The 21,504-nt window shown below is 59.2% G+C and overlaps 1 protein-coding gene across 3 annotated transcripts; it reads left to right on the top strand.

The window, feature by feature from the left end:
* The first annotated feature begins 6,702 nt into the window (after nucleotides 1-6,702).
* Nucleotides 6,703-19,888, top strand: SLC16A5 (solute carrier family 16 member 5). 3 transcript variants are annotated; one of them, XM_079796781.1, is made up of 6 exons: nucleotides 6,703-6,937; nucleotides 8,035-8,167; nucleotides 10,714-10,969; nucleotides 13,715-13,858; nucleotides 16,445-17,254; nucleotides 18,028-19,888. In XM_079796781.1, the coding sequence occupies exons 2-6, from the start codon at nucleotides 8,051-8,053 to the stop codon at nucleotides 18,279-18,281; spliced, it is 1,581 nt and encodes a 526-aa protein (XP_079652907.1). In that variant the 5' UTR covers nucleotides 6,703-6,937; nucleotides 8,035-8,050; the 3' UTR covers nucleotides 18,282-19,888. The 3 variants fall into 3 exon arrangements, with proteins under 3 accessions (XP_079652907.1, XP_079652908.1, XP_079652909.1); XM_079796782.1 differs by lacking the exon at nucleotides 6,703-6,937 and having other exon boundaries at nucleotides 8,075-8,210; XM_079796783.1 differs by lacking the exons at nucleotides 6,703-6,937; nucleotides 8,035-8,167; nucleotides 10,714-10,969 and adding an exon at nucleotides 13,357-13,387.
* Nucleotides 19,889-21,504: the final 1,616 nt, after the last annotated feature.

The raw sequence follows: 21,504 nt of genomic DNA, 5'->3' as shown, positions 1-21,504 counted from the left end.
GGAGCCCAAGGGCACCCGTTTACAGGCTTTGGCGCCTTGCCAAGTGCTTCTGGATGCTGAATCCTCCTCCCTGACCGGATTCTTCCTGCCTGGAGGACGTGTGTCTCGCTTCTTTTGTGTTTCACGCACATTGGAGCTGACGGGGAGGGTTAGATTTCTGCTCAGTTTGCTCCAATGTTCCATAAAGGCCCCCTGAGTAGCTCTGTGGGCGGGGCACAGGGCTCCCCATGGAGGATGCGGTGAGAAGCAAGGTAGTAGCTTGGTGGGTGGAGGGAACACTTCCAGCCCCGCACCGAGATAAAGCCTGTTCGGGAAGAGATGACAAAGGAGCCATCCCACACCAGGTGCCCCCTGAAGAAGAGAAGCTGAGCCTTAGCCTGTTTGGCTCAGTGGGTAGAGCTTGGGCCTGTGGACTGAAGGGTCCCAGGTTCGATTCCGGTCAAGGGCACATGCCTCAGTTGCAGGCTCCCTGGTCAGGGTGAGTGTGGAAGGCAACCAATCGATGTGTCTCTCTCACACCAATGTTCTCTCTGTCTCTCCTCCCTTTCACTCTCTCTAAAAATCAAGGGGAAAACATTCTCGGGCGGGTTTAAAAAAAAGAGAGAGAGAGAAGTTGACTTGATACATGGAGAGTCCCCTAGTGGGATAGGGGCGTGGTGGCCGGTTGGGGAGGAGAGCAGCAGTGTCCATGGCAAGTTGTTGGCTGCTGTCGGGTTCGGGATGAAAAGGTGAAGGCCAGGGCCTGTGGAACTCTGCCATGCAGAGGTCAAGAGTGGGGGACACTTTGTAAATTACGTGACTGTCCACCCACTGTGCTGTACGCCTGAAACCAACGCAAAATAATGGGAGCGTGGCCAGAGACGTGGGAGGACACCCGGAGAGAATGGTGTCCCATGAGGCCACGGAAGGAGCGAATTTCAAGGAGGGAAGGAGGGAGGGAGGGTCAGCGCTGTAGGCGGATGAGGACTAAGTGTGTCCATTGGATGTGGTAACACGGGGATGACCAGAAGGGACAGAAGTCCAGCTTCAGAGGGTGGAAGGAGGAGGGAGGTGTGGGAATGGGCCAGTGAGAGGAGGGCCTCTCACACCAGGTCAGCCTGGCAGGGGCTGGGCAGAAGCCGCAGCGGGAGAGGGGGAGAAAGAGGGCGGCTGGAGTGGGGAGGCCCATGTGTGGCCTGAGAGCCAGGGTCAGCCTGAGGGAGAGGGAGGCGCTGGAGGTGAGGCGAAGGCACGAGGCGGGAGGTGAGGGCGTGACCTCACGTGAGGTGGTGGCGGGTGGGGGGATGAGTCCTATGCGTGGGCTGTGGGGCACATGGGCTGAAGGAACGGGGAAGTGGGAAGAGGGTGTGCAGGCCAGAGCCCCGCCAGGCACCAGCGGCCCCTGAAAAGCAGAAGCCTGGGAAGATGAGTCTGGGGAGGCAGGGGGCCGAGCAGAGAGATCCTATCGGGCTCAGCGTCCAGGCCACATGGGCCCGAAGAGGCCCAGCATCAGGAAGAGACGAGGCCCGAGCACGGGGAAGGATGGGCGATAAGCTGGATAGGAAGATGAGGCCCTTGACTGAGTCAGAGTGGAGGTGGGGCGTGGTCCAAAGAGGGTGAGGGTGAGGGTGAGGGTGAGGGTGGTGTGGGGACAGTGAGACAGGGGGACAATCTCAAGGAGATGGGCCTGGAGCTCCGGAGAGAGCGTGGGCTGGGGAGAGAGCCGGGGTCAGAGAGCTGAGGAGGAGGCAGGAGAAGGAAGAGAAGGGTCCCAAAGCCAGGAGAGCCGCACTCCGACAGCCTCTCCCTAAGGTAGGACGGGGCAAGGGGCCCTTGGAGTGAGGGCTGTGCCAGGCTGTAGTTCCAGGCGTGCCCACTTGCCTGGATTTATGACCATCGCCCCTTCCCACACCCCTGAAATGGGGCAGGGCTCAGCACAGGGACCATCCCAAATCAGGGGGCTTGAGGTCACCTTATGGTTTCCCGTATCCTGCTCCCCAGCATGAGGTAATCTGCTGCCCTGACTGGGACAGATCAGGACATCTCTGTCCACCCCCCGAGGAGGTGGGGGCTGGAGTGGAGTGGGGGTGGGGGTAGTGGGTCCCCCAACATCACAACCAGCGTCTATGACCAGCCCTGGGACAGATTGCCCACCAGATTTGCGTTCAGGGGGCCTCGAGGGGAACAGCCAGCTGGTGGCACAGCCTAGGCCTCTGGGCCAACTGGCAAGCTCCCACCTGCCCGGCAAACGGGCAGAGGGGTGACATGGAGGAAGAACAGAGAAGCTGCCCTCCTACTAGCGAAGGAGAAAGGGGCTGTGACGGGGAAGGCGCAGAGGGCCCCAGCCGCCCCAGCATCCCGGGGAGCAGGAGCAGACCTGTCGCCCTTCTGCCAGCAGAGGGCACTCTGGCTATGCCAGGGACACAGCCGGTCACAGCACCGGCCAAGAGCAGGAGCCCATCCTGGAGCTTTGGAGTAATTCAATATTTTAAAGGACCTCAGGCTCTGGGGTTGGGGTGTTAGGACTTGGGTGGGTGGTATCCATTCCTTCATTCAGCCAGTGAGTCAGTACCCAGGCCGCTCCATCCATGTCGACCCTCATTATTATAGTTGTTATTGGCTGTGCCTGGCCCTATGCTCAGTGCTGGGAAACAGATCCCCGGGGCCAGGAAGCTCCTAAGCCTTCGGGAGCTTAGTGGGGAGACACCCAGCACTCAGCAGGGTCAGGTGGGGAAGCTGCCACCTGCAGGCCAACCAGGAGCCAATAGGTAGACAAGCATCCTGGGGACAGGGTGTTCCAGGAAGAGGGCACAGCCATCGGCGCACACTGACCAAAGCCGGCGGGGGGCTCCGCAGACCAGCAAGAGAACGAGGTGCAGGTTGGTATCACTGATGGACTGATGGACGGCGGTGGCAGGAGGCAGTTAACGATGAATTATTGATTATTGATTTCTGATTTGGAGCAAGCGCCGCCCCCTCTCTTTGGGGAGGTGGGCCAGTTCCCCTTTCTATAGGATGACGACCCCTTCCACTCTGGTCACTCTAACAAAGCTGTGTGCTGAGACCCCCTCTGAGGGGACAGTCACAGAGGAAGGCGGGGGGGGGAGCCGGGGGGACTGCCTGTGGGAGCGGGAGGCCCTGGCTCCGAGGGCTGCAGCCACAGGGGCCGGGCCCCAGCCTGACGGGAAGCTCTTTCTATAAAGGCCCCCCGGGGTCCCGGCTGGCGGAGGGGGTACCCCACAACTCTGTCAACTTCCTCCTGAGGAAGCACAGGGTGAAGTGCAGGTTGAATCAGCAGTGGGGTGATTTTTCAGAGAGGATAGTGAAGTATTAGCAACCATACTTGGGTAAAAATTGCTGTTTAATATTTTAACCTGCTGTTTTGGGTCCTGTACTCATTTAAAAGTTATTTTGATTTTCTGAACTTACGTATGCTCTCCCAATACTCCATTGATGATGGTTTGAATGTCCCATTGATTGTGATCTCACTGGTCATCGAAGCACATTCTTCTGGGACCCAGGACAGATCAGTTATCCTAAACTGTCTCAGTAGCTACAGATAACTGAGTTTCGGTTGACTCAGTGGTCCCGGAATCAGAACAGACCCTAAATTGCCTCAGTAGCTACAGATAATGCATTCCTGTTGACTCAGGGATTCCAGAATCTGGACAGCACAATTATTCTAAATTGCCCCGGTGGTCCCAGATAATGTGTTTCTGTCGATTCAGTGATTCATAGATACTTTAGATAACTAACTTGCTCAGTTTCACTTCTGTAAAAATGCTTTTCTCGAAACAGGTTCCTCATTTCAGACCCAAAGATGTAATCGATACTTTTGTGATATTCTGCCAATATAAGCCAGATGTGGCAAGCTGTTCGGGGCTGTGAGATTTGGAGCTTTAGCCCCTCGTATGCCGCCGGCCTTTAATAAATTACTCCATAATTTGACTTTTCGAGGCGTCCTTTGTAAGATGGGGGGTTACACTACAACAATAGGATCCTCCAGGACACCCTTGGGTTTGGAGTGCCTGCGCCCTGCCAGGGTACCCGGGGCGGGGGTGGAGGCTGCACCCAGCCTGTCCTGAGTGCCGGGGGTAGGTGCTGCCACTCAGTCCCTGGCCAGGCTGAGATAAGGAGCCCAAGATGGTGCAGACCCCCAAGTATATCCTCCCTGTCCCCCATCCAGACCTCCCTAGGTCTGGGATCATCCTATAGGACCATAAGATAAATCTTACTAGATCCCATCCCTTCCTCCTGTTACCGGCGAGACGACGAGACCTCAGTCCTTGTCTTCTTGAAGGAAAGATTTCAATCAAGAGACAAAGTGCAGCAGAGAAGGCAAGAATTCATTGGCCGCAGCAAGAGCACACTCAGGAAGGGAGACCAGGAGGGGCTTAGCATAGAAGCAGCAATGGGAGAGCCCAGGCGGGCTGCTCGGGCTCACCGGGAAGTCAGAGGAAAGGGGGCCTTAGAGACAGGTTCAGGGGGTTAGCCTGCGACAAGGTGACACTGCCCACTGCTCCCCTGGTTGCAAGTCTCGTGGGGTCCCCTAGAGGGAAGAAGGGGGAAGGGGATGGCTAGGGCGTGCTCCCTGGGGGAGAGGTGGAGTTGGGTCCTTTGCATTGAGGGTTTTTCTCTCTCTCTTGCAGGTGGAAATCTTAGGGGAGGGCTCAGGAGAGGGTCTTCATAGAATATCCATCAGCTTTCCAGGTGTGCTCTTTCCGGGTCATGGTCTCCACTGATTGGTCGGTGCCAGGGCAGGGGGTCCTGAGTCAATGCAGCTGGTCCTGAGGCAGCCACAGGGTCCCTGGTCTGACACTGAAATACCACTGAAGCCTAGAGGTTATGTTTAGGGAGGAAAGGCCAGGGGGTCTAAACCACATGACCAGCGAGATGCCAGGGCAGGAAAGGTCACCTGGGGGCGAGGTCCTTGCTTTCCCAGGTTTGCCCTTTGCTAGGCCCGGGGCTTCCTGCCCTGGTGACCTTCTGCACCTGGCCCGTCGTCCTTGCTCTGCTCAGGTCTGTCTAACTGCCCATAACTCTCCCAAGGTTTATATCTAGACACCTTCAAGTTAAACTGAATGTCCTCCCGTGTCAGAGCCAGCCCCGGCACGGAGACAGTTGGCACAAAAAATGAGCCACAGGCACAGCGATGACTTGTCTAAGACGCACCTTCCAACTCGACACAAGTATCGCGTCTGTGATACACCCAGAAGTGAAGCCACCTCGTGGGTGGCAAATGGTATCTCCTCGTGGGTTTGATTTGCATTTCCCCGATGAATAAGGATGCTGAGCATCTTTTCATGTGCTTGTTGGCCATCTGCTTTGGAGAAATAGCTACTCAGATCCTTTGCCCGCTTTTTACTGGGGTTGTCTTCTTATTGCTGAGTTGTAAGAGTTCTCAGTACAAGTCCCTTATCAGATGCAAATGGTTTCTCCCATTCTGTGAGTTATCTTTTCACTTTCCTGGTGGCGTCCTTTGATGTACAAAAGTGTTTTCTTTTGCCCTGGCTGGTGTTGCTCAGTGGATAGAGCGTCGGCCTGCCGATTGAAGGGTCCTGGGTTCAATTCTGGTCAAGGCCACATGCCCAGGTTGTGAGCTCGATCCCCAGTGAGGAGCATGCAGGAGGCAGCCGATCCATGATTCTCTCTCATCATTGATGTTTCTCTCTCTCTCCCTCTCCCTTCCTCTCTGAAATCCATCAAAATATATTATTATTCTTAAAAAGTGTTTTATTTTGATGACGTCCAATTTATGTTTTTTTTCCTTTGTCCCTTATGCTTGTGGTGTCAGATCTAAGAATCCATCGCCTCATCCAAGCTTATGGAGATTTAATCCTGTTTTCTTCTAAGAGTTTTACAGTTTTTAGGCCTCACATTTCCATCTAGGATCCTTTTTGTTTTTCTTTAAATGGTGCGATGTAGAAGTCCAACCTCATTCTTCCCCATGAGGATATCGGGTTGTTCCGGCACCATCTACTGAGAAGACTACTCTTCCCACATTGGATCTCAGCACTCGTGTGGAAAATCAATCCTGTCCCGTCGATCCCATTGTGTCTGTCCTTATGCCAGTACTACACTGTCTTCATCACTGTAACTTGGCAGTAATTACATTTTAAACAATGCTTATTGAGGGCTGGCTAGCTGGGGGCGTGGCTGAGGGGCGCATTGGCACGTGGTGGGCATCTTCTTTTTTTTTTAAATATATTTTATTGATTTTTTACAGAGAGGAAGAGAGAGGGATAGAGAGTTAGAAACATCAATGAGAGAGAAACATCAATCAGCTGCCTCTTGCACACCCCCTACTGGGGATGTGCCCACAACCAAGGTACATGCCCTTGACCGGAATCGAACCTGGGACCCTTGAGTCCACAGGCCGATGCTCTATCCACTGAGCCAAACCGGTTTCGGCACGTGGTGGGCATCTTCTGACCAGAGTTTGCCTGGCTCCCCCTGGGTGTGGCTCTCCAAGCTCCAGCCTGTCATTGGAAGGCCCCCTGGGCAGCTGAAGCCCTCAAAGAGGTGACCCCCATCCTGGCTTCCCACCCCCTTCCCGCCGGGAGATGGAGTCTCTGAATCACACGCGTTCTCCCTCCCTCTCCTGGGGTCCAGAAGAGGGAGCATATGGTCTATGCAAATTACATGCTAACGACATACAAATGAACCCCGCCCGGCCGCGTCCGCCCGGCTGCTGGACGGCCCACGCCACTCAGAGGAGGGGACCAGGCTGAGATGAGGGTGCTGGCCCGGGCCCCGCCCCGCCGCGCCCTCCCACCTCCAGGCAAGACCTCCTCCCCGCACGCCCCGGCGGCTCCGAGGTGGTCCCACCCCCCGCGCCCTGCGCCCGCCTCCCCGGGGCCGCCCGCCCGGCGTCCTGCCACCTCCGCCCCGGGAGGCCCGGCCGCAGGAAGCCGTGCGGCGCGAGTGGAGCTGCCGGCAGCTGGGCCCGCGCGAGCCGGTAAGCGGGCTCCCTCCCCTCCCCACGGCTCCAAGGCGCCCTTCCGCCGGGGCCCCCGTCTGCGCGGGGCCTCCCGAGCCCCTTCCCGCCTGTCCGGGGCGAGGATCCCGAAAAGCCTTTTTGTCCTGGCTCCTGGGCTGCCCCAGCCTCCGATGGCTGGGGACCCCCACCCCTGAGGGGTCTCTCCAAAGCGACTGCTGACCCCCCACGACCTGGGGAGTGAGGGGACGGGCACCCCCGCCCCCCCAAGGCCTGGCCTGAAATATGCTCCCGGGCGCCGCCTGGACGTCCCCAAGCCCCACCCCGAGGAGCTCCGTCCAGCGGAGGGTGGGAAGCGGAGTGGAAACAGGATCCCTGACGGCAGACAGGGCCCAGGGTGGCAAGAGGTCACGAATTTCTGTTGCCAACCACCCCCCTGGCAGGCTGTGGCCGGCCGGCGCCTGTGGGAAATGTGGGGCACGTTTTGGGGCAGAGAAGGGCGAAGGTGACCTGCCCCAGCTCACCGACCTCTGGAACTGCCGCCTTCCTTCCGGGGCCCCTGCCAGGTGCAGGGGTTTGAGGGTTCAAGCCGGCTGTTGCAGCTCTGGGCCCCATGGGGGAGCCCTACAGCTGCCTGCCCCCTGCCCTGTGTCCTGTACCCTGACCTGTGTGTGGTCCGGTGAGGGAGGGGGGCTCCAGGGTCTGCTCTGGGCTTGTGGCCCCTCCTTTCCCCCTCACCATGAGAAGAGAGGGAGAGGAAGAGAGGAGGAGGCCCTCCACCCTGCACACCAGCCCGGGATCCCCCACACCCCGGCGTGAGAGCGTCGCTCGCCCTTTCCACCATACTTGCAAACTCGGAAGGGCAGGGAGAGGATGCTGAGGGCCCAGCAGGGCCTCTGTCATCCGATGGGAAGCCCTAAAAACGGCCCCGGGGGTTGGGAGGATAATAAATGTCATCTTGGCATTGTCACCTGGGCATGAAGATGGTCTCTGGGTCGGGGGAGTCCCTGAACGCTGAGGGGGGCAGCTCCCCGGGAAGGTGGCTCCCCTCCAGTCCCAGGAAGGGAGGGTGAGGTGTCTCTAGCCGCATCTCCCTCCTTGCCCCGACCACACACCAGGCAGCGATGGTGACTCATGGTTCCCAGTACAAAGGAAAGACCACTTCCCCGCCGGGGCAGAGGCCACGCCAGAGCCCCCAGCCCCGTCGCGTCTCTGAGTCTTCTGGAATGGACCTGCCCGCCCGGAAGCCAGGTCAGCCTTGGTCCTCGGCTTGCCCGTCTTCTGGGGAACACAGGTGGGTCACATTCATAGCATTTTGGGGCTCTGCCGGAGGCCGGGTGGGAGCGCGGGAACAGGTCCTTGCTCCTAGCGTAGAAGATGGGGGAAGGGGCAGGGGGACGAGATGAAGGACTGACCCACTCCCATGTGGTATGAAAACCACCGCTCACGGGAGGAAACAGGAAGGGGGTCTAGCCCAACGGGGGTGGGGGTCAGGGTGGCTTCCTAGGGCGGGATCTTGAAGGACCAACCGGACTTCTCTCTGGCTTAAGATTTTGGAGGAACCACCATGGTAGCCAAGTTGGGGGGCGGGAGGGGCAGCTTGCTTGGGGGGGGGGAGCTGAAGGACCCACGGGACATAAAAGCCTGGGAGTTGCTGAGGTGTGAGAGGCTGGCCCGCTCCTCTCTGTGGGGGGGGCTCCCAAAGGGACGACGCCAGGGGTCCCCAGGCTGGGAGGCAGCAAGCTAAGAGAGGGCCAAGGTGCTGAGTGGTCTCCTAGGCTCTGATTGTCTCCAGGGAGGAGAAGCTGTGAAGAGCCGGCTCCCCCGAAAGTTCCTGGAGGAAGGTGGGTGCAGAGTGAAGGTCCCCAAAGGGACTGTCTAGGGAAGTGGCTGCCGAGGAGGGCACGAAAGGGACCTCTCCACGGAGGGGCAGGACAAGGAGGAACCAGGGACGATGTCTCTTCTCCCATCGCCCCTCCCTGCCACCTCTTGTGCGTGACCGTGCTGCTCTGAAGGGAAGCGCAGGGTCTGGAGCTTGGGAGTGCCGGGGGTGGGGCAGCAGCGGAGGGAAGAGCAGGAGGAAGTGGGGGTGCAGGGGAAGGCTGGTTGGTGGCCCTTCTGGGAGCGAGAAGGGAAAGCAAGCGGCACATCCTGGAAAGGTGAGGGGCCGGGATGTGTCAGGGAGGAGGGGCGAGCTGTGGACAAGGGTGTGGAGACTTGACCTTCAGGTCACCGTGCAGAGGATCAGGTGGCATTGGTGGCCTTTCCGTTTGCTGAGGGCACAGAAATCCTGGAAGGGGCCCGAGCCAGCGAGGAGGAGCCGAATCTGAGGTTGGCCCGAGGATCGGGCCGAGGGGATCTTTAGGGCCAGTGTCCCAGGCAGGAGCCAGGAGGGCGGGAGGTGCTGGCCCGGTCGAGGGCTCGCGGTCACACACACACACTCTCACGCACACCCCGAGGCTGGGATGAGTGGGACAATGGTCTGGGCAGGGCTGTGCCCTGAGCAGGGATCTGAGCACCTGGAGCCACCCCTTTAGGGTGGATCCAGCTGAGGTGCTGTTTGCCAGCGCCTGGCCTGGGGGGAAGGTGTGGGCTGCTGGGCTTGGCAGGAAGAGGGGGTTTCATGTTTCTGAGCGTTTTCTGAGTTTCCATGGATCTTCCCCGGACCTGGAGCTAAAAGGAGGGAGGCTGTGGGAACAGGAGCTCATGGGACCCGTGGCTTCACGGAGGCCAAAGTTGCTCCCACTGCCTGCCGAGCCTGGAGCCCCGAGAGCAGGTGAGGTCTGAGGATGTTGGGGAGAGCCAGGATGGAGGGAAGGGTCCGAAAAAGGGCTCTGCATTTGGGGGGCGGGGGGACTTGGGGCTTCCAGGTCTGGTTATGGCGGCTTCTGTGATGAGGGGGAGTGACCTGGTGGTGGCAAGGAACTGAGATAGGACTGAGCCAAAGATGTGAGGGTGTGTGTGTCTGTGGGGTCTATGTAGCATGTGCCTGTCTGTGCATTTGTTTGCATGCCTCTGGGCTTGCCTGCGTGTGTCTATGTCGGTTTGTGTCTACCTGTGTGTATGTCTGTGAGCATGTGTCTTGATTTGTGTCCACGTGTGACTGTGTGTGTATTGGCGTGTTGGAGGGGTAGTGCGCAGAGAAGCCCTTGCAGGTGGTAGGTAGATCATGGCTCAGCATGTTGTGGAGCTGGACTGTTGGCCATGGATCTTTCTAGAAGGAGCCTTGTAGGGCTGTCAGAGGCTGTGCCCTTGTGAAGTGTTCTGGACACTCCTTGGCTGCACCCGGCACCAGCCTGCTCACCTTGGCCTCCAGCACGGACAGAAATTCGCGGTTGCCGTGGCGTTGCGAAAGACTGTGTTTGTGTGCAGGGAGCCTGGTTATGAATGGAAATGTATGCGCGCGCCTGTGGGGTCAGTGGGACGGCCCTGGCCCTGGCCCCGGGGCCCTGCTCCGGTCTCCAGGCGGTCAGCCAGCGCTTGCTGTGTACCCGGGCCAACGCCGCCCCGGAAGTCCCACCTGCTGACTACCCAGGGATGTTAGACTGGAAAGGATTCCACTCACCTGCCGGGTCCCACTGATCCCACACCTGCCAGCTCCTCCTGCCAGGCTGGCTCTGGGAAGCGGGTGAAAGGAGATGCCAAGGCCAACGCGTGGGCCCCTGGCCGCCTCCCAGGAGGTGGCGCTCCTCTGATACCTGGTGTTGAGGCAAGAGGGACGGTTTCAGCTGCTGGGAAGGTGGCAGGTGAGCCGGCCGGGGCGGCTGGCAGCTTCATTCTGTCCCCTCCCTCCCCAGGCAGCCCAGGCGCTGGTAGCCGTGGCGGCGAGGCCGTGGCAGCGTTCTCAGCAGAGGATGCCCCAGGCCCTGGAGCGCCCCGAGGGCTGCTGGGCCTGGGTGGTCCTGCTGGCCTCCGTGGTGGCCCAGGGCCTCACCCTGGGCTTCCCCACGTGCATCGGCATCTTCTTCACTGAGCTGCAGCGGGAGTTCCAGGCCAGCAACAGCGAGACCTCCTGGTTCCCCTCCATCCTGATGGCCATGCTCCACGCAGGGGGTAAGCAGCCTGAGGGGGGACCGGGGAGGGCACAAGGAGCCACAACCTCGCTGGCCTCCTGGGTCCCGCTCCTGGACGCCACTGGCTTTGCCTTTCAGGTGAATTCCTAAGATTTCACTTGATTTCAGCAGGGCCGCTCGCTCCCCGGGCTGGAATCCTGCTGGGCTGGGCTGGGCTGGGCTGGGCTGGGCTGGGCTGCGCTGGGCTGGGCTGGGGCGGCACCTAAGATGCAAAGCCAGTCCCCTCAATGGCCACTGCAGGATGGATCCAGACTAGAGGAGGCGCAGCCTGGGGTCCCGCTGGGAGATCACCCTGAACCTTAGTTCCTTCCCCTGCAACATGGGGGTGACACCCGGCGTCCTGCCCACCTCCCACATGGGATCGTGGGGAGATCACGTGACACTCGGCAAGTGCTGAGTGAGGGAAATGTCAGCCGCTGTGAAGGCTGGTATCCTGGAGATCTTCATCCGGGCTTCAGGACAGAAGGGGGCTCTTTGAAGACACCAGGAGCAAGATGGGGGCATTGGGAGAGCCCCATCTCTCACCAGGCAGCAGAGGGGGAGTTGCAAGGGCTGGGAGATGTGGAGGAGGCAGCCCCCCTCATTTCCTGGTTGGCTCCTCCAGGACTGTGACCACCTCACCCTGACCCCAGCCATGCGGGAAGGTCAGGAGCTGTCCAGGGAGTCTGCGCAGCAGCCTTGGGCTCAGGGGCCTGCCCCGAGCTTCTGGCTGCTCTGGCCTCCAGGGAGACTCCGCAGGGGCCTCTAGGGGGGGCCTGGTCACCCGCAGCGGGGTCTGGTGGGGCCGCAGGGCTCTCCCTGCGTGAGGGTGTGGGGTGCTTGCCTAGCAGACCCCATCTCCCTGCCCACCTCCTGCCACTTCCTCCACTTGGCACCAGTAGCCTGCTTGTTCTTCCACTTCCTTCCCTCCAGTCGGGCGGGAGGTCAGACTGCGAGGTGCCACCTTTGCTGGAATGACTCCTGAACCTGTCACCCCGGGGCATGGGCTCAGGGCAAGGGGAAAAGGCCAGGCCGAGCCCAGACCACATGACCTTTTCACTTGCGAGGTTGGTGCAGAAGTGGGCATCTCAGAGGGCTCCTTCCATGCAGCCAGATGGGTCTGGGCCACAGGCTGGGAGCCGGGCATCTAGTGGGACTCTCACTTCCCAGCCAGCTTTTGACTCACTGCCCCCTAGCAGGCTCTCCCGCATCTCAGTCTGCTTAGGACTCCTGTCTGTCTCGTCTGTCTCTCTCACACACCTTTAGCCCATGCTCAGAGATTGATAGACCATTTTATTTTATTTTATTTTATTTTATTTTATTTTATTTTATTTTATTTTATTTTATTTTTTAATGCCCTTGGCCGGAATCAAACCCAGGACCCCTCAGTCCTCAGGTCAATGCTCTATCCACTGAGCCAAATCAGCCAGGGCTGATAGACCATTTTAAACTCGAAAGTATCGTTGATCCTGAGTGCCCCCTGCTCCCACACATTTCAGAGATGAGGAAAGCAAGCAAGAACAAAGTACAAGGCCTGCCCAAGGTTGCAGAGTGAGTTCTGGCGCCTGCCAGAGGAACACCCTGCCTTCCAGCGCCCCACCCCAGCACCCTCAGCTATCTCAGCTAAGCTGGCTCCCGGCCCAGGCCCACCCCCGACTCCATGACTCAGGGCTTTCCCCAATATCACCTTTCCTAAGACAGGTCAGCGTATGGCGGCGGGGAGCCTATGTGGGCCCGTGGTCATAGCACGGCAAAGCCTCGCCCCTCCCTCTACTGCGGCCTCTGCTCGATTATCTCTGAGGATGGACTGCTCACTTCCTCTTTCACCCCAAAGCTGATACCGGCCACACACACACACACACACACACACATCCCCTCTTCACCCCAGACACGCACACACAAACCTCGTGCGCACACACACTTTCCCTGAAACTCCATTCCATGGACTTGGGGGCAGGGCACTGGGCGAATGGGGCCTTGCACAGTGCCGAGGAGCAGCTGGCCAGGACTGGCTGGTTTTTACTCCTCTGGGTCTGGGCCCGGAGAAAGCCGCTCGGGATGGGGGTGGGGTAGAGGAAGACAGGCCCCTCTCCAACAGCAGCCACACATCTGGGTGCCGGGCTCTGGTGGTGGCTGGAGGTGGTGGGGGAGGGGAGAAGGTACCCCAATTTTCTCCAGAGGCCAGTGCAAAGGGGTGCAGAGTGGCCCAGGGCCCCAGCTGCTCACCCTAGACAGGTGGGAGGCTGGAGGGAGGGCTATGGCCAGTCTTCTTCAGGATGGGGTACGAGTAGGGACAGAGGGGTGCTCACTACGATTTAGGTGCCTGGGACACCTCCCCCCGCCCCCGAGACAGACCCCCAGTGAAGAGGGCACCCCGGCCAGGAGCCGATCCTGTGTCAGCGGCTGGAAGCAGCCTCAGGTAGGGCAGCGAAGGTCCTTGTCTGGGTCAAACTGGACATTGGCAGCACCTCACCTCACACCTGGTCCCACGTCCCCCAGCCTGATCCCTCATTCTGTAGGAGAGGAAACTGAGGCAGAGAGAGAGCGAGCCTTGCTGGGGTCACATGGCCAGTGCGGGGCAGGGTGGGCATCAGGATCCAGGACTGCGGGCGCCAGGGCTTATGCCCTTTAAGCCTCCTGGTTAGTTCCTGCTGGAACCCCTTCCCGGCCTCCCCGCCCCCTCCCTCTGGGACTCCTCCCCTGCTGGCTGGCTTCTCATCCCTGCCCCTCCTGCCTCCACCCACAGGGCCCCTGTGCAGCATCCTGGTGGGACGCTTTGGCTGCCGAGCCACCGTGATGCTGGGGGGCGTGCTGGCCAGCCTGGGCATGGTGGCCAGCTCCTTCTGCCGCTCCCTCGGCCAGCTCTACCTCGCAGCAGGCTTCTTCACAGGTGATTGTCATTCCGTTTGGAGAACGGGGCGCCTATGAGAAAGTGTCATATGCAAGTGAACAGGGCAGGCAAAGCTCAGTGCTGGGGCTGCTCACAGGAGGGAGCCCACAAGGGAGAGAGGCCAGGGACAGATAAATAAGGGGTATATCTGATCGCAACAAGTGCGTGAGAAGACAGGACAGCCGATGTGACAGCGTCCTGGCGGAGGGCGGTGGTGAGCAGAGATTAAACAAGGGAACATGTAGACTATCAAGAACGCCCAAAGCGGAAGATACGCAGGGTCGAAGGGAGGTTGCTGTTTGCAACAAGCAAGCAGAGGAGGCCTTGAGAGGAAGGGACGGGGGCAGAGAGCTGAAGAAGGGAGTCTGCCCCGAGGCTCTGGGGGGGAAGGGCATTCCAGGCAGAGGGGACAGCAAGTGCAAAGGCCCTGCGGTGGCCAGGAGCAGTTTGGTGGCCAGATGAGTCGAGGGGCATGAACAAGGGGTGAAGGCTGGATGGGGGTTCAGTTGTAGTGAGATGGGAAGTCATGTGAGGGGTTCAGGCGGCTGGGTAAGTGACATTCATTTGACCACTGTTTGCAAAGCACCTGCCAGCTGGCCGGGGTGTTCAGAAAACCCTGTAGGAGACTGAGCACATGAAGTGCAGGTAAGAGGTAAGGATGAGCCAAGAGCAGGAAGTGCAGGGAAGAGGTAAGGATGAGCCAAGAGCAGGAAGGCTGACCCCAGTCTCTGTGCCCTGAGCTGCTGGAAGAATGAGGCGGCCACTCACCACCATGGGAAACGAGGGGAGGGCGGGTTTGCAGGGAGACGGGGAGCTCAGATGTGGAACAGGCCCCGAGCTGAGCGAGCTGTTGGGACATTCTGAGATGGCTGGTACTCAAGTCTTGAGCTGAGGTGTCACCCTGCTGTCAGGAAGGGAGAGGGAGGACTGAGCCCAGGGCACTCCAGTGTGCAGTGGTCCAGACAGGGGGAAGTGACAGAGAAGTGGGAGAACCCAGAGGGTGGGGTTTCTTGAAAAAAAAAAAAAATGAAGGAAATTCGAGAGGAAGAGGGAGTGGTTCAGTGTGCCACGCTGCTGCCGGGTCAGACCCCGTGGGGCCCAGGCTCTTCGGATTTGGCAACGGAGAGGTTGGTGACCTTGGCGAGAGCAATTCTGGAGCAGAGGTGGGGGTGAAAGTCTGATGGGAACAGTTTCGACAGAGCACAGGAGGAGGGCAGTTGGAGATGGCTGAGCTGATCAAACATCCCAGGAAATTTTGGTGTAAGGGAAGCAGAGAAATGGGCGGGGACCCTGAAGAGGCCGTGGGGTCAAGGGAGGGTTGTGTTTTGTTTTTAATGAGAGGAACAACAATGAAGGAGAATGATCTGGAAAAGAGGAGAAAAACGGGTGATGCAGGCGAGAGGGAAATGGCTGGAGGGCTATGCCTCCGAGTGGACAAGATGCAGGGCAGGGGGAAAGGGCTGGGAGCACAGATGGTCCACTGTCCGGCGGAAGGGAAGGCGGCTGTCAGCTGGGAGTGAGGAGCGGGGAGGTGTGGAGTATAAAGAGGAAGAAAGCCCGGGCGTCCTCCAGGAGGAGGGAGAGCTGATGGGCGACAGATCTGGCCACCCAGGGCCCGCCTGAGGCCGGTGGTCATGGGTGGCTGTGAGCTTTCTCTCCAGAAGGCCCAGCTGTTGGGGGGCAGGCACAGAGTGAGCTGTGTCAGGACAGGGAAGTTGGGGGGAGTGTGTCCCCGGCAGAGGGAACCGCAGCAGCAATGTCCCGAGGCAGGGAGCAGCTTGGTGTCCAGAGGAAGAGAAAAAAGCTGATGTGGCTGCCTCCTGGTGAGTGACAGGGAGCGTGGCCTGAGATGGCATCCAAGAGGTGGCCGGAGGCCCGATGGTACAGCGCCTCCCGGGGCATAGTAAATACTTCGGCTTTTCCCCTAGGTGTGAGGGGAAGTCTCTGGAAGGTGTTAAGCAGGGGAGAGACTTACTTACTATAGTTTTTGGGTTTTTTTAGAGAGAGGGGAAAGAGAGAGAAACATCAACGTGAGAGAAGCACATTGATTGATTGCCTCCTGCACGTGCTTTGACCAGGACCTGGGCTGGGCCAAACCGGCTAGGGCTAAAATATATATTTGTATTGATTTCAGAGAGGAAGGGAGAGGGAGAGAGAGATAGAAACATCAATGATGAGAATCATCGATTGGCTGCCCCCTGCACGCTCCACACTGGGGACCGAGCCCGAAACCCAGTCACGTGCCCTGACCGGGAATGGAAGCATGACCTCCTGGTTCATAGGTTGACACTCAACCACTGAGCCACGCCGGGCGGGCTGCTGTTAAGTTTTTAAAGATCCCCTGGGTACTGTGCCCAGGGGACAGGTGTGCTCCTGGCAGCCCTGGGAGGGCAGATCTGAGGGGCGGATGTTTCTAGGGAGGAGGGCAGGCGGGCTGACTCCGTCTTAAATCCCTGGGGACCTGGAGGTGGGTTTGGGCTAGACGGGAAGGAGAGCAGGCGTGGGACATGACCCTGTGACCCCCGCTGTGGGTGCTGTGGGAGGCTCCAGAACGCCCTCGAGCTGGTCCCCCCTCTTCCACCACAGGCCTGGGCTTGTGCTTCAGTTTCCAGTCGACCATCACCGTGCTGGGCTTCTATTTCACCCGCCGGCGGGCACTGGCCAACGCTGTGGCTTCGGTGGGCGTCTCCCTGGGCATCACACTCTGGCCGCTGCTGGCCCGCCACCTCCTGGAGGACCTGGGCTGGAGGGGCACCTTCCTGGTCTTCGGCGGGGTTTTCCTCCACTGCTGCGTCTGCGGGGCCATCCTGAGGCCCGTGGCCCCCAGCGTGGCCCCCGCACCCAGAGGAGGCCCTTCGGTGCCCTCCAAGACCCCCGCGCCCGGCTGCCTGGCAGCATGCGGCCGGGCCGTCCTGCGCCACCTGGCCTTCGACATCCTGTGGCACAACGCGGGCTACCGGGTGTTCACGCTGGGCGTTACGTGGATGATCCTCGGCTTCCCGCTGCCCCAAGTCTTCCTGGTGCCGTACGCCATACGGCACGGGGTCGACGAGCACAAGGCCGCCCTGCTCATCTCCATCATCGGCTTTAGCAACATCTTCCTGCGGCCCATGGCTGGGCTGGTGGCCGGCCGCCAGAACTTAGCCACACACCGCAAGTACCTCTTCAGCCTCGCCGTCCTGCTCAACGGGCTCACCAACCTGGTGTGCACGGTGTCGGCCAACTTCCGCGTGCTGGTGGGCTACTGCCTGGTGTACAGCGTGTCCATGAGTGTGGTCGGCGCCCTCTTCTTCCAGGTCCTCATGGACGTGGTCCCCATGGATCGGTTCTCCAGGGCCCTGGGCCTCTGCACCATCCTGGAGAGCATCTCCATCCTCATCTCCCCGCCAATGGCTGGTGAGGCCCAAGAGGGAGGGCGTGGCCTGGGAGGGCAGGGTTAGGGGGTGAGGCGGAGGGAACCGTCTGCACAGATTCAGGCCCCGTCCAGCATCCCAGGGGTAGGGGCTTGGAATCTGTGATTTTCCCCAGGCACCTCACGGGACTGGCTGCAGCCTGTTCCCAGCTGGCACTCAGTATGAAGAGTTAAAAATAGGGGTTTGGGTACCACACTTACCTGAGTCTGTCATCTCCTCTCTGTACCTGCTTTCTTATCAACAAAGTGAGGATGAGAATAGAATCTACCTGCTCAGCTTGTGGTGAGGGTCACAAGTTACACCGTAAAGCGCTTAGGAGAGAAGATGGCAGAGTCAGTACTGGGCACGGGTTGGCTGTTACTGACATCCTGGTTCTGCCACTTCCTGCCCGTGGGACCGACCCCGCAGGTCATTGACCTTCTCTGAGCCACAGTGTCATCTGCAAAACGCAGAAAAGAGACCCTGCCGTAACCAGGGCTTGGCCTGTGCCGAGCCGATATCCCGACTCCGCTGGCCCTTGTCACAGCGCCTGCCCCAGGGTGAGCGAGACATGCCCTTCAGGGCGCTTTGGCCGGAGGACTCTTCCTGCCCGGGCCAGAGGAGGTTGTGTTTCCTCTCCCCCTTCCCTTTACCAACTATTTATTGAGTGCCTGTTCGGTGCCAGCCACAGTTCCCAGTGAGAGAAGCATGGGTTCCACAGAGACAGTGCGGGGCTGGCAGCCCGGGGCCGGGTCTAACCTGCTCTCCGCCCTTCAGGGTTCGTCCTGGACAACACCGACAGCAACTTCAGCTACGTGTTCTACATGTCGAGCTTCTTCATCGTCTCCTCCGCCCTCTTCATGGGTGGCGGCTTCTGTGCGCTTCAGAGGAAGGAGAGGCAGGGCAGGCCGGCCGAGGCCGAAGCAGCCATCCCGGAGGCCGCCCCGCTGCGGGCCCTCACCCGGGAGGACACCGGCAGTTCGGAGAAGCGGCCGTGCACCGAAGAAATCATGTATGTGACCAGCGTCTGAGCCCCAGGATCACATGTGTGACCGGCATCTGAGCCCCGAGGTCAGTGAGCGAACACTGCCTCCGCCCAGGAACGGGATGTCCTGCTGTTTCACCGCGTGAAGCCCGAACCAAAGGCCGTCCCGTCCCGCCCCCGCACGTCGGGACTCAGCCAGGAGCTGGCCTCCGAAGACTCAGGGTTCCTTCCGAGGAGCAGAATCCAGGAGCCGGTCCTCCTGACTTTTTCCCTTGGGCACCAGGGTACGAGGGGCCCAGGAAGGTGGGTCTGAGCTCTGCTTGGGTCTCTCACGGCCGACCGGGCTCATCTGGCTGCCCACTGCCGCTGCTACAGCTCAACACACCGGGCCTTCGGGTCCAGCCTGGATGCTTCTGAGGTGACCTCTCTGTCCTTCTCCAGCTCCAGACAGTTCCAAAGAGCTCACCTGTCCTAAGCCCTCCCGCCTCCCTTCCTCCCTGTGGCCCAGCCCTTGCCCTCGGGGCTGCCCCCAGCACAGGTTTGCTGGGCCTCCCACTGATTGGGACTTGGGAAGAAGGGCCTTGGGAGAGAATTGGTGGTGGCCTGCAGCCGTGGATGGCAAGGCTGCGGATGAGCCTGCATCAGGGTTCGGACAGATTAAATGTCGGTGGAGCACCTGTCCTGGCGTCTGTGCGGAGAATCGGAGGGGAGCACCTGACTTGGATCCTCGAATCAGTGAAGTCTGAGGAACCCCCTGCACAGTCGGCAGAGCCCGCTCCAGGGTCTCATTCCTTTGCCCCACCCAGTATTTGACCGGGAAGATTAGTGCTGGGGTTGGGGGGGAAGCCAGGCATTTGACTGAGCAGGGAGGGTCCGATTGCTAGGCGGGGCCCAAGGGCCTCTGAAAATAGAGCTGCCTTCGCAACAGAAGCCCTTCTATGCCCCTCTCCTGCCCTCCTCGTCTCCCCGCTGTGTCAGAGGCGTCAGCCCTGGGTGAGTAGCTGGCTGGGCCAGCTGCCAGTCCCCCCCCTGCTGCCCATGGGCCTGTGTTTGGCCTGGAGGTCAGAGCTCTCCCCACACACCCTTTGCTGGTGCCCTTCCTTGAGGTCATCACTGTGGGGGGCTGGCTGTCATCAGCCCAGGCTTGTCCCAGCAGGGTCCCAGCCGAGGCAACCGGAGAAAAAGTTTGTTTGAATTACACACAGAAATGTTTCCTGCTGCAGATTATAAACCCCGGGAACTAATGAAGCAGGAACACAGGCCTGGAGGAGGCCTCCTCCCCCCTCAGTCCTCCCAGCTTAGCAGGGGCTGCTCACGCCCAGGGCCTTGTTTGTTGATTCAGGCTCAACCAGGCTCCAACGAGAAAACCTTATCAGGAGGATTGATTTTATTTTCATAGCCTTCCTCCTCCACAAGTCCAGCTGGCCTGCGTAAGCATCCTTGGGGTTGTCCTGTCCTCTCCAGGACCCTGCTATGAGTGCCCCCTTATGGCCAAAGGAAGTAATGCAGAGGCGAAGCAAAGGGGACTTAGACTCTGCCTCAATTTACTGTGTGCCTTTGGGCAAATTGTTCAGCATCTCTGGGCTTTTAACCCTTTGCACTCACTTGCTTTTTTCTCGATTCCTTTATTCTACTCGGGATTTAATTTTTTAAATACCCCAGATTTTACAAAGCGCGGCAGTAGAATAAAAAACTGGAGTTTCTTTTCATACAAACTTATTTATTTGGATTTTTTTGTATTTCAAATTATTGATACATTCAAAGAGTAATTTTAATCTCTATAATTTAGTGAAACTACGTGTCGAGTGTGGCTCGACATACGAGCTGCTACCGATGCTAACCGTGTCGAGTCACACTCGATATCCGAGTGCAAGAGGTTAAAAAGGAGGAGGCTGGCCTGGTTAAGTTAAAGTCTCTCCCAGTTTGAAAAGTCGGATCCTGAAGCGCCCCACTGCCTTCCTGCTCCCCACCCCGTCCTGTGCTTGGCCACCACCCACAGTTTGTGAACTGAAGGGGAAAAGCATGGGCACATTTTACAAAGTCCTGTCTCCTCCATCTTAATGGAGTGGAAAAGGAGGGGGCTGGGCTGGTGAGAAGGTAAATGCTTTGGGTGCTAGTGGCTCCCAGGCTTGGAAACGTGCATCCCCTAACAGGCCCACTTCCTTAAAAGATTTCTTTTAAGGAAAAAATGATGATCAGTGACCATTCAGCACAAAGAACTCTGACTTTATCTGCCCCGGGCAATAGTAGCCATAATCACCAGGCAAATATTTGTTAAGCATCTACTGTGTGCCTGGGACTGGACAGATAACCGGTAAGAACTGGTCAATGCCCTCAACACAAAACCAAGGACTGAGAATTTTTTCCCCAAGGAGGAGGGCCCCTGAGGGCTTGGGAGGAAACCAAGGGCGGGGGAGGATGGGTGGCCCATCTGATTCCAGAACCCACACTTAGCTGGTCTGGGGCAGTTCCTGAGTAGCACAGGGTGGAGCTCTGTCCACAAGCCTTTGCTGCTTTGTCCGGCCAGAGGCAGAGAAACCCCCTGGCCACCTTTGGCTGAGTGTACACCCCCAGATCGCATCCGGTCCCCAAAGAAGCAGCCTCGATATCCAAGCACCCAGACTATGGCCATAACTATGCAGGCCCCAGGCGAGGGGTTGGGCGGGGGTGCATCGGGCAGGGGCTGACCACAGGGAGCTGAGCCCGTGTATGTGGGGCCTGCTCCCAATGGGGCGGTAGCAGGATGGAGTATGGCCCAGGGCCAAAGGCACATGGTCCTTGCCCTCAAGAAGCTCACAGCCCAGGCCCCCTTTACCTTCACATTTCAAGCTCCGTGGGACCCACCTCCTTCCCTGGCGCTTTATAAACCCAGCGCCTATGAGGTCCCGGTCACACACCACCTTCCTGAGAAGCCCCAAAAAATAATCCGGCCGAAGGGCTTCACCACCCAGGACTGCTCCCCAACCCAGAAAGCGGCCCAAACGGTACGTCTGGGTGGACAGAGGTTCCGACCACCGGTTGGCGCTGCCCCAGCGCTCCCTGTCCACCTGGCTGGCAAACAGCCTTACCCGGTTTCCGATATTTCTGACCAGAGGTGGAGGGCTCAGCTCGGGGCTGGGGAGCATGGGTGCCAGGCTCGCCCGGCTTCTCGGAAAAGGACCCCTGGGAGTTGGGGGGGGGGGGGGCTCAGGGAGCTGGCGCCCACGCTCCAGTGGGGCGTCCTTTGGTCGAGGAGGCTGGCCTGTGCCCCCTCGTCAGATGCAAGGGGA

The sequence above is a fragment of the Cnephaeus nilssonii genome, assembly GCF_951640355.1.
Source record: "Cnephaeus nilssonii genome assembly, chromosome: 19".
NCBI classification, from domain to species: domain Eukaryota; kingdom Metazoa; phylum Chordata; class Mammalia; order Chiroptera; family Vespertilionidae; genus Cnephaeus; species Cnephaeus nilssonii.
The sequence above is the reverse complement of the archived record's forward strand: the minus strand, read 5'-3'. Positions and strand labels throughout refer to the sequence as shown.